This window comes from Aplidium turbinatum, chromosome 3, assembly GCF_918807975.1.
Source record: "Aplidium turbinatum chromosome 3, kaAplTurb1.1, whole genome shotgun sequence".
Taxonomy (NCBI): Eukaryota; Metazoa; Chordata; class Ascidiacea; order Aplousobranchia; family Polyclinidae; genus Aplidium; species Aplidium turbinatum.
Window position 1 is genome coordinate 17,359,607 of NC_137474.1, and position 16,511 is coordinate 17,376,117.

The 16,511-nt window shown below is 38.1% G+C and overlaps 1 protein-coding gene across 4 annotated transcripts in view; it reads right to left on the reverse strand.

The window, feature by feature from the left end:
• Window positions 1–16,511, reverse strand: part of LOC145767619 (uncharacterized) — a 68,472-nt gene that overhangs the window by 33,846 nt on the left and 18,115 nt on the right. For all 4 annotated transcript variants that reach the window (XM_082579473.1, XM_082579474.1, XM_082579472.1 and 1 more), the window contains exon 8: window positions 1,080–1,325. In XM_082579473.1, coding sequence (XP_082435599.1) covers window positions 1,080–1,325 — 246 coding nt within the window. The remainder of the gene's footprint in view (window positions 1–1,079; window positions 1,326–16,511) is intronic.

The window sequence follows — 16,511 nt, forward strand, 5'->3', positions numbered from 1 at the left end:
TAGCCTGATATTATCAGTTACCGGAACTCACCACGAAGAGATTGACAAGTTTTTGGATAAAAACGCAATTAATCATAAGCAGAATTAAAATACTATAGAGTGAAAGTTTGTAAATGACATGACACCTTCTACTTGCCCGTAACGACGCATTGCAACAAAAGTTAATTAATTTGCAACAGACGATTTATCGTTCGCGTGCCGAGAAAACTACAAAATACGTTTAGTTCTCTTTCATACCATGCACCCGAGATGTTTGATTGGTCTGACTTTAATTGCGTCTAAAGACTCTAAGTGGAGAGGGCCGGAAATTCGGCTGCATGAGGCATTCAGGGAACACATAATCGGGGTTGTGGTAAGACAGAGTTACGCTGTATTTGAATTATACATAACCTACGATTAAACGACATTCAAGTAATGGGGTCTTAAGGCAATAAAATATTTCTCCCGTTCTAAAACTTTTCTGGGGAGAGGAGTTGAAACTAGCGGACACTCAACAACAATGCTAGCTAGCATTCTAAAGAACAATTACTTGCACACGGCGTCATTTTACGCTAAATTTATCATCCCCAGTGCAACCAATCAAACTCGACATCAAATGCATTGAAACAAATTTTGATTTGACAATGCATCACAAGATAGATGACAAAGATGGCATATCAACGAAAGACTTGAAAGGTTTCGCTTTGCTAATTGCAAAAATTGCAATTGTCATTTGTGGCAGGTTTAAAATGAACATTAAAATAAGAAATTTATGTACTTTTTGAAATACGCTAGTTTCATCTAAATTCACGAATCTAAAGATTTATCGAAAGCGAAAACTCACAAATTAGATGTTGCCAATAGTTATAGAACCAGCGCATCAATGACGAAAAGAATAAAATATAAGTAAATGATGAGAAAAACATAACCAAGCAGAAAAACATAACCCACTATGATTAAAAACGTCATTAAATACTGTGATTAGGAAATATGTCAAAACAAAACCATAACACACGCTGCTGACTGAAAAAGAAAACAAAGAACATCATGTATTTCTGTATCAACAACAAAATATGGACAAAAATAATGTTGGAACTCACTTGAGCAGAGACACCGGCTTGGGGAAATTGTTGAGGAATATTTTGTTGGTTTTGCAGCTTTGCTTGTAGGAATTGTTGCGCTAAGGCGTTCTGCTGATGCTGTTTCTGCAGGAGATGGGCCTGTTGGATCTGCTGTTGCCGGTTCGCTTCCTGCTGTAGGCGGTCTTTCTTTAGATTGGTGAGACAAGATGTGATGGACTTAGCTACTACATTGACGTCATCGTCGTGAAGAAAACCATTTTGTACCTGAAAGGAATAAAATGACTCGGTTTAAAAAGTTTGAAATTGACTTGAAGTTCAAGTGATTTGGAGCATATAGACATCACTGTGGGATTACTGTCACTCTTTTACCCAGTAAGATATTTGGTATATTGAGATATAGAATAAGATATACCTAAAACCTATACTTTGCTTAACAATAGAGTATCTGAAGACCGTAATTTGATTTCTCAAATTGACCACGTACGTCATATGCAGTTCACAGATTACATCAAAGTAGGTTGTTTGAGATGATAGAAAAAAAAATCGGCTCAAAAAACAGTTCAGTACCTTTCAACATTGTTGATCAATATTAGTGACAGTTTCAAATAAACCCAAATCAATTGGCGATGTTGATAACGTCTTTTAAGATATGTTACACTTGTAGGTACTGCAGAATAACTCCAAAAATCCACAAATGTAAATTGAAAAGAGGTCTTAACACGAGTAGATATATGAGTGCAAGTGACAAACCGCTGTGTAGTTACCAGTTCCTGCTGCAATAACCACGACCTACTCGCAGCCACAGGCAGGCATGGCGTTATCACGGTGCACTGCATTAGCGCTAAGGTAATAATCATTACGCAAAACCAACGTTACTAAACTTATCAAGAAATAGAGCAAATAAAGCTATTGCTGTTTAGAAAATTGAAGCATTAAAAAACCATTAAAATGTCAAGTGCTTTCTCTGAAAAGTTTTCAAGTTTTGTAAGCTTTATTTTATCAACTAACGGAAAGTGAATGTTGACCCTGCGTAAAAAATCATTAACTTTATTCGAATCACTCATAAACAACGAAACTTTAACAAAGCATCTTGAATGCTCAAATATTGACAATTTGGCAGTACAATTGGTCTTTTAAGTAGTAAAGACAGGCTCAAAATCTCAATCATTGAACGAGAAGGCAAGGCTAAGAACAGAACACTAGAATTTACCATGAACTCTATTGGTATTGTAAATTTAAACAAACTCTGATTTCGCAATGCCTTTCTTTTTGCTGATCTTACAAAAATACCCTACACTTTCAATTTTGTGGTATTCTAAGTCGGTCATCAAATTGGACAACTTTAACATTGCTAAATGCTGAAACGATGAAACGCTTTGTTTAATAAGCAATTTAATGACCTCAATAAAATACAACCTAATCTGGAACTTGGGGTTGAACAAGAGTGGTTGTATTTGTGGCTATTGACAGGTTTACTGCAAGATCGGCCCTTTAATGGTCACAAATGGATAAATCAATGAAGCAAATGGCAACAAAAGGAACTTTGAAAACTCGGTTGACCGTAAAGTAGCTTGACATCACCACGCGATGCTATTTTTAAACGACTTAAAATTTTCCATGAGCAAAGCAAAATGGCGCAAAGCAAATAAGTCAGTCACTGCATTCCCATCTGTCGTAGTGATGTATATTACACTCACAGGGTGTTCATAAAGTCCTGTTACCATTTCGAAGTGTTGAGAACTGAAATTGTAACAGGACTTTATGAACACCGTGTATATGAAGGGTCTTAAACTAAAATTGCTTTAAAGGCCAAATGAACGCTTGTAAACTAGCCCAATACACAATAAGAAGTCAAAAGCAAAATCACACAGTTAAAACGCAATAATAAAGGTACTTTTTGTTTTGTTGTATCCAGGCTTACGCAGGGTAATTGTTGAAGATTTAGTGATAAAGTGAACGGGAAGGCAAGAAAGCCAATCTTCGTGACAACATTCAGGCATGCCTTAAGTGTCCTATCAAAGACAAAACCGCATGTTCTTGAGCGGTGTCGGCTGTCGAACCGGCGCCCTTTCGAGTACCGTACCAGGGCTCTCATCACTCGGCTGTGCAGGTAGTAAGCACACCAAGAACGTTAGATCGCAAGAAAAATAAGTAAGAACAAAGAGATGGAAAAGCAATGTAGGAACGTAAAAAATGCAAACGAAAAAGAAAAACAAAAAAGAACACAAATGAAACGACGGACTCTGGAGAGTTAAAATCTTGCAATCAACTTTCAAAACCGCGGAAAAAACTAAACTCTTGAAGAACTAACACCAAATACCAAGGTTATATTGCAATGGTTGATTGCAATAACACACAATATGTGAATAGGCAAAGTGATTGTGATTTAACAATACGAGTTTCGTGTACGCAATAAAATGTAGCGACAGCAGTGCATAAAGCCGTGTGAAGTTTGATGGGCATTTTTAGATTTTTTGAGCCATTTCAGAGTGCATTTTATCTTTCTAAATCTATAAAAAAAAAATGTACTGTAACCCTTAATTTATTTCAAAGTTTAAAAATGCATCGCGGGCCGCCCCAAAAGTCTTCGCGGGCCTGACCAAAATTCTTCGCGGCCGCGTGGTTGAGACCCTTGCTCCATATCCAGCATAATATAGTAACCTCGATACTAGATACATATTTTCGTTTGCACAGAAACAGAAATTAGTTCAAACAGAAACAAAGAACAAAGTAGTTTATGACAAACTTTCGTTGTCTTTGTTACGAAAAAAAAACGCTGAGAAAAAGAAAAGACGGAGGGGCGAGGGGGTTGTCGGACCATTCAGTGCAGAAAAAGTCATGACGCCTCCATAAAACACTTAGCAAATGTAGTGTGAAAATGGATATGATTAAGTAGTTGACAGAAACGGAACATGACCATGAGCCATGCCAAAAACCCATCAAGTGGAGAAAACCGGAGGTACATATGAATGGGCAACACGACTCAGGTTCTCTGTAAAGCTGACACTCAACAGCTGTTGGCGAGGTCTTCTTTTATATGAGTGTTTGACGTTGTGGTTTTGCAAGTTCCTTTATTTCTAAAAATATTATTGCTACGAAAAACTCAAGTCTGACCCAAAATGATTACTGCATGAAACGACGCCAAGCGCCGAGTCTGGGAGTTGCAAACAAAGAATTGAACTCAGCAAGTTTGGGGAGAGGTGAGGATAGTGTCCTTACGACAGGTCAGTGCGCCCTGTTGCATTCTTTGCGTATCAAACTTTGAAACATGTGTGTTTGAGTGACCTTAGTCTTAGTTGGTAATATCTATTTGGTTCAGATGGTTGTTAAAACCCAGCTTTAGCCGGTTGTAGAAAAACACCGCTCACCTCTACCCAGGGTGTAATAGATTGGGTGCGTCATGGGTGCGTACAGTTGCTCAAGGAAAGGCGGCCGAAAGAAAGGAACTGGCCACCCTACTCACGTTAATGACGAAGGCTTAGTATAATGAGAACCTTATCTTTCATCTTCTGATGATGAGATCAAGTGTGGGACTCACCTTATCTATTAGGTAGATTCATTTTCTGCCATCAGAATTATCCATGCGTTACAGCGCCGTATGTATCACTTTTTGTCATACAGTATATTGATTATCGAATTCGAACATGCCGTTGGCATTTGGAGAAATGTGAGCGAAATTAATGAAATTTCTAAGCTCTGTTGGGGAAATTGACTTTTACAAGTCCAGCATCACTGGTTGAAAGCAAGTACAAAGGTGGTTTAACATTTTCACATTGTCTAACGATGTAAAAGCATTAAACAAACCTTGGTGGTTTATTATTGATCCCAGTGGTGAAATGGAGAAATAAAAACGACAGATGTGGAGGATCTAATTTTGTCAAAGTCAATTCAAGCAAAAATTCAATTTCTCCCAACATAAACCCAATCAATGAACAAAGCAAGGGCGAGATCGACGAAATGACACAACTTATCAAGTGCTTTCAAAACTGCATTGAAAAATACGATTATTTATTCTGCAAGTTGTTCTATAATTCCCACAGCGACATGGATGGCTATTAAACTGAGGAATCCAAATTCTCTTTAAAAAAAAGTCCACAAATCAAAAAGATACGATAGTAATGCGGCATTTTAATACAACGTAAACACAAGACTAAGCTTGATCTCGACATGTAGAGAAGCTATACTCCTCATTCATACGTCATCTTATACAAGAGGCTTCTCGCGTAACAACTATCAACTTTTGTCTTTGAGAAATCTTAGTTCAACGTGTTGCTGAGATTGAAACCACGTCTACAAGCACTATTATTACAAGATGTTGTAAGGGATAATTTGCATAATATTTAAACATTTCATCAGTCAGACACAAATCATTTATATATGGAGCCTGCGCGGAAGCAGGTATTTAGTACACACATCTTGTCCTAGTTCAGTTCATAATTAAAACAGCGTTCGTTTAAATGTCTTCTTAACCGTCACATGTGTTTTTCACAGAGCAAGCTTTGTTACTAAGGCCGCTTCAGGTAAATCTTGACTTGCATCGCTCGAGCGTCCACAAATGTCGCCATAATGTAAAAATAGAAATTCAAAACAACGCAACTGACTGCAAAACCGTGACAAAAAAATCACCATTTTCGGCTCATACTCTGCTTTTCTAAACATTGTTCACGTTTTTATAAACATCAACTAGTATTCTCATTTCACAGCATTTTGAGTGAGTTGAAGTAACGTTAGATGAGGTTGAAATGATGTGCCAGGAGTTTTTAAAAAGAGCTACAGAGCGTTGACACAGCAAAGAGAGCCTGTCACAGCAAGCCCAATGATGTCATAGAACAGCCAGAAGCGGGTGTCTAGTACTTTTCCATCGCCGCTAGGGTACACAATCTTCATGCTTTAGTTTAGTCAAAGCGAAAATTAAACGTAACTCGCTGCAGTTTGTTTTGACTTTGTGAATGGAAAATTACTCTCACATGCACTCGCGCTTGGTATTGTGAAAGAGAGGACAGATGAATTTGAGCAAACGTGAACATAACAATAAATTGAAAATATCTCAAGTGGCAAACCAAATGAGAGAATTGTACGTGACAAAACATGAAGTCTCAGCGGCACTATAAACATGATATAAACAACTATAAACATGATAAAAGACATTGCATGCAAACATTTCACTTGATAATATTAAGTCGTTTAGATTTGAAGTAACAATCAAAGTTTTATCATGATTGAAATGGTGTCAAAACGGAAGTGAAATATAAGCTATCAACTGGCTACCAGCTTTGGCAACACCAAACGTTGCCTATGCAGTCAACACAAAATGAGATTTTTAGTTTTATTCAATTTTATCGGGGTCTTGAGCGAATAGTTCGGGAGTTCGTGCTTCAATGAAGCGAGAAGTTGGTTTATTTTGATAAGTAAATTTGATGCTGGTATAACGTAGAATTATAACAGATACAAGGCCATCGTTCAGACTAGGTAAGAATTTAATCCAGGGCAGAACGCCAACCAGATAAACCAGCCAGCAAATGTCACTTCTTTACGAGTAAACGATTGAAGCACAGTGAAATGCAAATACAATTCAACTATACCAAAGGTCATGCTATATCTCATAAATAAGAGACATGCTTTAAATATTTGTGCTTTAAAACTGTAGTTATTTTACTACATAGTATATCAAACAAGACCACTTTGAATGGCATTGCAAAAATTTTAATGTATTTGGACTTTCTTCTTGCATTGTCTGTAATGTTTGAGGACCTGTATTACCAAACTACTCGCGCTCACTCGAACAAGGTACAGGCCCCTCGATTGCATTCATAAATATTGAAATCTGCATTTTATGTTTGGTGGTGTACCAATACGTGAGCTGCATAATGGTTTGTTAGGAAAGACGTGGCTCATATCTCTCCTGTTTACACACGATGGTAAGAATGTAATATCACGCCAAACGAAATGATTACTCATCTTAACGACGTCGTATTACGGTAATTTTAATGTAACTTTTCTACATTGGGATAAAATGATACTGCACAATATGGTTGTTGCGCCACCAATTTAAACAAGATACGATGCCTGTTAGCCGTGATCAACAATTCATAAGCAAAGTCTCCAAGTGAGTGAAAATTCTTATGCGCCCCGGGCATTGGTAGGACAGGAAAACAGCATACCACTATCTACCTGCACACTGCATTTAAAAGTGTAGAAGAAATTTTAAGTTTGTGTAGATTTGAACTCGGGATGATTTCACGTTGATTCACCGCAAAAAAATGTAACACCAGCAAAATGTAAAGTGTTCTAGTCTCCAGATGCTTTGCTGTGCTTTCAAAGCGATTTCTGGGCATTCTTTTAAAATGACGTCATCGGTAGAACACAGTCAGCTGACGAAAGGTCTGTTCTTCTAACTTCAGACTAAAATGTGTTCGCATAGCGTTACTTTACAAACAGTTAAAAACACAACTTATTGGCGAATTAAAACATAAACACAATTTCAGGTTGTGACAAGTTGCTTTTTAAGTGGACTGGTAGAAACATTCAAACTACGTGAATACGAAAACTATTGTACTTGAACTTTGCAGGATGTATATAAAATATTCGAAATGCTTTGCAACGCGCAGTTACCTCATCAAGCATGCAAAGCATACGTTGCATTATCGCAGTTAAACACAACTTCTCAAGCAAAACATTCCACGCCAAGAAATGACAGGAATCGGTTGCCAATAGAGCATGGCTGTCAATGGACGGAAACACTAAATAGAAAAAGGCTGTCGGCCAAAATAGCGGGTCCAAGAAAAACTGCGCAGTAGACAAATGATTGAAAATTTCCTTCTATAAGCAACTGCAGTGACATTGTGACAATCGTCCGTTGGCGATGAAAAGATGTAAATAAAATGACTAATTTCTGACTCGGCGGGTGCAAAACGCATTGTGGCATTTTTTTTTAGTGAATTCAACATTATTTGCTGCAAAGTTAACAATAACAACACAGAGTTGAATTTTTTAAGAAGCGCCAACAGAAATGTTTGTTTGAAAACGATCTCAAGAATGGAGAAACGGTTGATTTCAGCAACTCATCCCGCCACCGACACCCGATTGAAAGGTTGAATGTGGTAAAGTGAACCGCCATTCAAAAACCACTAAAGAAATAAACTACCTTACTGCCAAGTGAATCACCATTTATTCTGCCATTTTTTCGTTACCAGACGTTGGGGAGATGCGCAATGCGCATACCCAGCAAAAAAATACATAAGTGGTTATTTCGACCCAAACATTCCTCAAAAGAATCAGACGAATCGGCTTGGTGCTGGTAGAATTTGAGAACGTTTACAAGAGAAAAACACCAAGTCAAACGTTGTCGTAACGAAAAAGCAGATTTCACGCTACATAAAATTACGTCATGAGTAGAAAAAACATGAATGGGTGCACATAAGCTTGTGTTGACAAAACCATCCACAACTAATTGATCAATTTACTTTATGACACAATCGATAATAAATTTCAGAAAGTTCAAAAAATAACAACTGATGCCCGGAGGTCTAAAAACCACAAAGTTGTTTGTAATCATTCACCAAAACCAATTAGTCAATCCGTTTATTTGCAAAGTAAGACATAGCAGTCGCAAATCGTTAGTGTGATTCAGCAAATAAGTTTATAAATCACATTTAACATTCGGAGATGTAGCAACAGCATCAATTAAGCGAAACGCATCATAAGTTACATTACTTGATACTAACTTCGAAGAAAAACGCAAACATGGCTGTGTGAGCAAGATAATCTCTTAGTAACTCACAGCGACAAGCAGCTAAGAACATTAATTCAGCAAACCGCGGAGCAATTGCGACTAGATAACGAACACCAACGTATTGTAAGCAAGCATATATCGGCAACAGTGTCGTTAGGTTGGCTACATGTGATGCAAGACCTGCAATAACACGTCCCAGAAACCTTTGCAAGGTTTGTGCAAAAACACGAAAATGCTGTTGCGCTCAGCTTTGAATGCCATTGCTTTTGCACAAGAAATATGAAACTAATTCAAAAGTAAAACAGCATTAAAAAGACTTTCAACTCAGTTAGTAGTAACGCGACCACACAATGGTATTTGTTACAGCCCAGACAGCAAAATCCGTCATTTTTACATAGATTCAGCGTCGTTGGCTGCAGACGTTAAATCAATATAAAAATGACGGATTTTGCTGTCTGGGTGGTGAAAGAACCAATTCAATGGCAAAGCCGATACATTACGGGGGAGCACAGCTGCTTCGTGCAAAGCAGCGCGTTCATCGCTGACAAATTTATTTCCTCACCTTGCTACAGCAGAATTGCAGTGGGCAACACTTTGAGGAAAGTTCGACGCAACCCCAACTTAGCAATCTTGCAAAGAACTAAATACTCCTGACCTTTGGGGTTACAGGGAAGAGATGGCGCAGCGGTGTTTTTACAATTTTGCTAGCTGTGTGATGTGTACTGTACATTGTCCGTAACTAAATAGATCTATTGGCAGAATGTGATAATAATCAGGCTTACTTGACATAAATTAGAAGCTTGTTGCTACATTGGTAGTAAAACAGCATTAATGTGTGGTTGCGTTAACACGATAACAATGTCACATGACATGACACATTCAAGCAAAAATTGTAACGTCGATTCAACGTGAAAAGATTTTTGAACGAATGCAGCTACTACCCCTCACTGAGCTAACAGTTGCCGTAGTGGCTTGTGAATTGTCTGTCATACTTTATTTCACTCGCATACTTTATTTCACTCGCATAGGCATGATACTGTATATGGAATCTGCATTTGCTGTGAGTTTCATGCACCTCCCAGCTGATAAATGTGTACGGAACTTTATCTTGAGTTAACGTCTGCAAACGTTGAATAAGCAAAAAATGACTAATCTGTGCAGAGTGGATATTCGTTCAGTACTTCCAGTCCGAAGGCAAGTGGACTTTCTTGTTGTAACTATTAGTCAACGTTGATATGGATTGAAATTAGTCATTATTGCAGATGACTAAGCCCATCAAACAATCAAAAGTGGCATTGTGTCAGAGAAGTGGCATTGTGTCAGAGAAGTGTCGCACTTTTCATAGCGCAATCAACTGAATCATAGTGAAAACGGATCAAACTGATTCCATGTTTCACACGCATATGATGCTTTTCCAATAAATTACTTGCCAAAACTGAACCTATGCAAGCAGCAAACCCCTGTCTAATCAACATTCATGCAATTTTCTATGCAAATGTAGACATGAACAATGAACATCTTAAAGCTCTAAATCAGCAGTTCTCAATAAGGGGTCCGCGAAACATTTTCAGGGGGTCACTAAAAGTTTTCAAATTTGCAGCATGATCGATTAAAACTAACAACCAGACAGCAATTAACAAACATGAAAATAAACTAAAAATTACAAACGTTTTCGGCCATACTCTTGCGCCTCTATACGGCTGCATTGACACTGTCTGCTTTGTAAAGCGCTGAGGAGCAAAGCATTCTGCGATGCATACAGCGCTATATAAAAACAAGCATTATTATTATACTAATGTTAGCCCTTTTCAAGTAACCAACTGACTCAACTAACCAACCAACTGACTGTTCAAACATAAACCATCCCTGGAGTCTTTTAGAACTGTAAGTAAATGCTTCACCGAATTTGATACTAAAATCCATGAGGCTTTGCTCATAAAATCTTCGCCTCAATAGGCAGCTGTTTGCCGCAGGCGCCTCCTATCTGCTAAATGTCTTCAGGTAATTTTTGCGTTATTCTTCTTCTTCGTCGTGTGTCACACGGCCGTAGCCTAGAGCATCACGCAAGCTCTTGCTCTATCGTTGAACTCGGCTAAATCCTGTGAAGAGCATTTTGCTTTCAGGAAAGGGCATTCGAGGAGATGTTGCACCGTTTGCTCCTGTCCACATTTACAACTTGTGCTTCCCAAAGAATATCCCCAGGGTCGTATCAACGTTTTACATCTTCCAATACCAGTTCTTAAGCGGTTGAGGCATCGCCAATACTTCCAGGGTTTACGCTTTCCAGGAGGAAGACCTTCTGTGGGAGAAAACTTCGTATTGGCCGGTGTCAGCCCGGCTTCCAGCTGCTCCTTCCACAATTGGACCCACACATTTAAAAATTGGTTATGCTTAATTTGTGTATTACAGTGATTCTCAATATGTGCGTCGTGACGCCCTGATGCGTTGTTTGAAATTTCAAAGGGCGTCGCACAAATGTTCGGTTTCCCAACTAAAAAAATATATCATAAATTAAATCTTTTTATAACGATATGTATGCTCAACTTAATTCGTTTGACACATCAGATTGTAAGTCAGCAGCTTACTAGCAAACACAGTTTTGCAATGACTGTGATTACAACGAAATATTCATTATAAATCAAAAAGGGGAAATTCTTTGTAAAAGTCCCAAAAATTTTATCAAATTTTGATAAAATTTACAGAAAAGCATTAAATCGGCATTTCGATCTCTGATTTTTGATTCTGCATGCCAACATGTAGCTCATACAGTTACTAGACTAACACAACTTCGTCAAAGTCATCAACCGTCACAAGTGCGGCGAGATTTCAGCAAATTCTTCAAAGTGTGTTGCTTTGAGACAGGGTTGGAAAAAATCATGATTTTTTTAAAAAAATCAAAAAAAATCGGATTTTTTTTATTTAAATCGGATTTTTTTGATTTAAATCAGATTTTTTTGATTTTTTTTATATAAAAAAGCGTCGAGTCTACTTGGGGGAAGAGATCATTTTAGTAAGATAGCAGAAGTATTTTTAACCCCTTGATTGATTGAAAAGCTTTGCTTTGCAAGTGTTTAATCATTTTTATTATCATATTGTAAGCTAGCCTGTCTATTGCACATATTTTTAAGTAGGTGTGATATGTCAGGCCTCGAAATTCGTTTTTGTTTACGGCGGACAAACGTGTCCGGTCTGAGCAGCTATCTCGGCGGACAAATTAAGTCTCACGGCGGACACACCAGTTTTTGCGTCGATCGTCATGCTTAATCACTTTATCTTGAAAATTCTTCGCCATTTGAGAACTATAGCTACGGTTTAGAATGCATTTTAAAATTTCAGCGAAATCACTCTGAAAGACGTGCGCTTGAAGAGTCAAAGCGCCGTGTACCTGCTCAAAACGCCGCATAACTGATTAACTTCTACTGAACGAGGTCGTGTGGCTTCTTGCGTCACAATGCTCTGGGCACGAGTCAGAAAAACTTCTACACTAACGCTACTATTTTCTGCTGTGCAACGTTTCACAGGCTTTTTTTTAAGTTTATTTTTGCGTGTCATGTGAGCGAAAGTGAATTTTCCCTGGGTCTTTTCTTATTGTAATACCAAAACTTAACAAATTTTGCTGTAATAGCCTACCGAACTCGTATAATCTAATTTTGTAACCAACCTTGCCTTATCAATATTACTCGGAGATCAAAGCCAGACATTGTGAGGTAAAACTTGAACAAAGTTGCGCTGCTTAGTGTGGAAGTACCGGTACTCCCATCGATTGTTAGCGAAGAATTCACCTTTGTTACGATGATTCAATGTCATCAATCGTTGAAGCAACCTATAAATCGAAAGTTTTCCTGCTTGAATGGAAGCGACCCAGTCAACAAATTTATCCTTTTTACATTGATTCAACGTCTGCGTCTACATTGAATTAATATAAGAATGATAGATTTTGTTGTCTGGGTGAGAGATACAGTATTCACATTTTCTAGATGCGCGCTAGAATGCGCGGGAAATTATATTCTCGCAACAATTGTTAGTACTATGCAATGACGATTTGTATCGCTAGTTCCCGTGTTATTTCTCGGCGGACAAATATGACCGATCTAGATGGTACTTCCCGCGGACATCACATGCTGTGACGGCGGACATGACCGCCATGTCCGCCGTGAATTTCGAGGCCTGATATGTTGCCTTATATACTAAATCATAATGTGCATATCGAGATTGAGGTACGTCTCAGACTGTCATCTCACTACACTAAGATCTTTCCTTACGTTTCAGCACACATCACTTTGCTTTTTTGCTCAACTGATGCATAGCCTACAATCAGGCTTTTTGCAAAGAAAGTTTAACTGCGTAATATAATTATGTTACCGACGTACCATACCAAAACAATAAAAGTTCAGATGACACAAAATTGCAGTTTATTTTGCATTGAGAAGTTTGTACATAAATACAAGCTCGACAGCTTTTACAGTGCCCAATCGATTTCGAACTTCTGATTGAACCAGACCAAAAGTGAAAAAAACTTGCTCAAAAACTATGTTTACTGAACAACACTGTTTGTGAACTGCCAAGTAAACTAAGTTGCCTTTCAAAACATGCATACCTATAGCCTTACGTATTTAAATATAACTTTTGTATTACAGAGAAGCAGTGAAACGTTTGTTGATGTATTTATTTTTATTTTAGCAAATAAAAAATCATTTGATTTTTTTAATTGATTTTTTTTATTTTTATTGTTTGATTTAAATCAACCAACCCTGCTTCGAGACTTATGAAACACTTTACATTAGGAGACTCCGTATAGCCTACTGTTCTAAAATTATAGATAAAACAGTTTTAGGGGTCCGCGACCGCTTCGAGGATACCAAAAGGGGTCCGACCGAGACTAGAATAAAACCATGGAATAAAACCAATATTGATTACAAATTAACACTGCCATAGATGGATCGACAAATGGAGTGGTTTTGTGAACAAAACAAATTCGTTTCCTTGTTACAAACTCAGCTGTAAGACCAGAGTTAGTTTTGTCATAAAACTTTGTAACAAAACAACTATAGGCTGGAACACGTTGCGACTAGTGCGGAATCAATGAAACTGCTACAACAAAAATAAAAAATCTTGAGGAATGGACAAAATTTTTTGTGATTTTAACGTTTAATTCCAATTAAACAACAAAATTTGGCGAAAACGTGTCAGTCTTCATGATCGTACATCTTACCTTCAGTTCAAACAAACACGTGCATTATAACACGGACTATTCACACATATATAAAACCTTGTTATTTTAAAACAACCAACGTTTTCACACGTTAAAAGGACGAGAAAATACACGGCCTGTACATTGGGAGGATATCGCCATCCCACTTAAGTTGAAACACGATAATTTTGTGACCACTGTCTGTTGCACAAGTGCATGTTCGAGCACCACTTTTCAATTGCTTTGGTGTTGGATATATGCTAATATAATATTGTCCAACGTTGAACTTCAATCTATTTGGGAAGCCCTCAGGCATCCGAGTTGATGGAAGAACGGCTATCGGTTTCAATGCAATGTCCCGGATGCGGAATTCCTGGGTTCATGCAGTGATTTCATATTCAGTAAAAATTCACCAGTACATTCCGCATATTGTCGAATGTTACGATGCCAAGCTTAATCTTGCCCATTAGAGCATCTGAACAATTTCCTTGGGCATAACTCCCGGCCGTTGGCCTGGCAATGGTACGAAATCGGGAAATACGACAATGTATGAATACAGCGGACGACGAATTACTTGCTAACAAACCGAAGAAAAAGTGGATTTATACAGTTAGAAAGAACAAATTGAATCTACATTTCATAGAAATCTCGTCCAAATGAAGCCATACGAACAAGTGTGGTGAGTGCAAGAGAAATGGTGTAAACTTAGTAAAGAGTTGGTTACATTTACCTAGCAGCTCAGCAACGAGCAAGAAAGTGTTTGCATCCCGATAGTGGAATCCTATCCGGGTAATAGAGTAGAGCAGACGGGGTTCCATTACTAACGCACTGCAGAGTGAACAATGAACATGCCATGAGAAAAAGTAGCAGGTGATATGCCCTCTAAGGCTCTAACAAAGCCACTATTCTATTATTCCACATGGCCAATGGCTATGCCATACGTCACAAAACCAACGGATTTCCGAAGTGAAGACATTGCAACTTAAGAATGACAAACTAATATCACGATCAGAATAGCCGTGAGTAGCGTGATAAGCAAACAGGATGTTGTTACTATAGGACGGAGATGTTCGGTGAGAATTAAGTCGAAAGAATCGGAATAACTTGATATGAATCTTCTTCGCATGTTTAACGATTGAAATTTGCAACTGAGCATCCCAAACACTATCTATTACTTTCGTACAGACACTGAACATTTCCGAACACTGAACATCTTGCAAGACAGATCGATGTGGAGGCAGGGTAGGCTATGAAGGCGATTGCGACACTTGGAGGTGAACCCGGCCACCTTCGGTAACGGGGACATTACCGGATTAAAACTGGACTACTGCTACTACTACTACTACCGAATTTTTCGGAATGTGTAGGTTTCCCAACGTCTGCATAATGCACATCCTTCAAAGTAATGACGACTGACGATGAGGAAATAAATGCCGCACTTTTAATCGTAGGCACAAACAAAATTTCATAATTGTCAAGTTAGTTACCGAGTTTCCTGAAGGTCGCAAAGTCAAAAATATCTGCAAGGAATGACATGCCCGGCAACTGATACTGTTAGTAGACAAGAGGTTAGTGAAAGGAAGGTTGCGTATTTGTGGATTTAGAAATGCGCACAGCTTTTACAACCATTGTTTTAAAGGTAACTCTCTTTGTACATTGTGTTGAAGTCTGAAAACATTTTTCGGAATTCGGCTCTATTTGTTGTTAATAAACACCGAACAGTTCAAAGCACAAATCAAACTGCCAAAAAGGTTAAAAAAAGAATGAAACACAGGAAATGATGTGACTTTTGGTTTCAGGCTAGCAACCAGTTTGTAAATACCGAGCTATTTCCAATGCATGAGGTCACAAGGCAGCGTCATATTAGAAAGAAAGATCAATTTTAAAAACAAATTGATCGTTTTCAACGGAAAGCTTCACAAAATGTTTATATCCAACTCCAAGCTGTTGTAAACGTTCAACGAAAATTGAAGGTCTGTTTAACAACAGTCCCAAGCTTTCATTTGTAGGTGACGTGGGCTTAAGGTAGTAGACATGTGCAATATTGACATAAAAAATTCAGCCTGTGTAAACAGCACAAGTCAACAGAAAGCCGATAACAGCATCGATTAGCACGTAGATGATTTGCATGTTGACACACAAACAAACAACAAAAAATTAACACAAGCGTTCAGTGCACTAAAAAGAAGCAAAAACTCAGCTACGTGTAAATCGTGGGAACAGTCGCCTTTTTATTACGCAACTCCGTTTTTATAAAACAACCAATGCCATATTTTGTCGTCTGGGAAACACGGCATGTGTATTCATGGCGAAATGTTACAGTGGATGCTTGGAACACTGTGTCGTGCTGTGTAGATCAAGTAAATACTACCGCTCAAAGCAATGCAGAAATGGACTTTTGACCTCAGAGAAGAGATGTCATCTTAACGGTGACAATGAGGGGTTTCGATTTAGTTACTACGCAAGAGTATTATTGTAAAATAAAATTGGAGGAGGCAAAGAAGAGTTGTTGGTAGAATACCAGAAT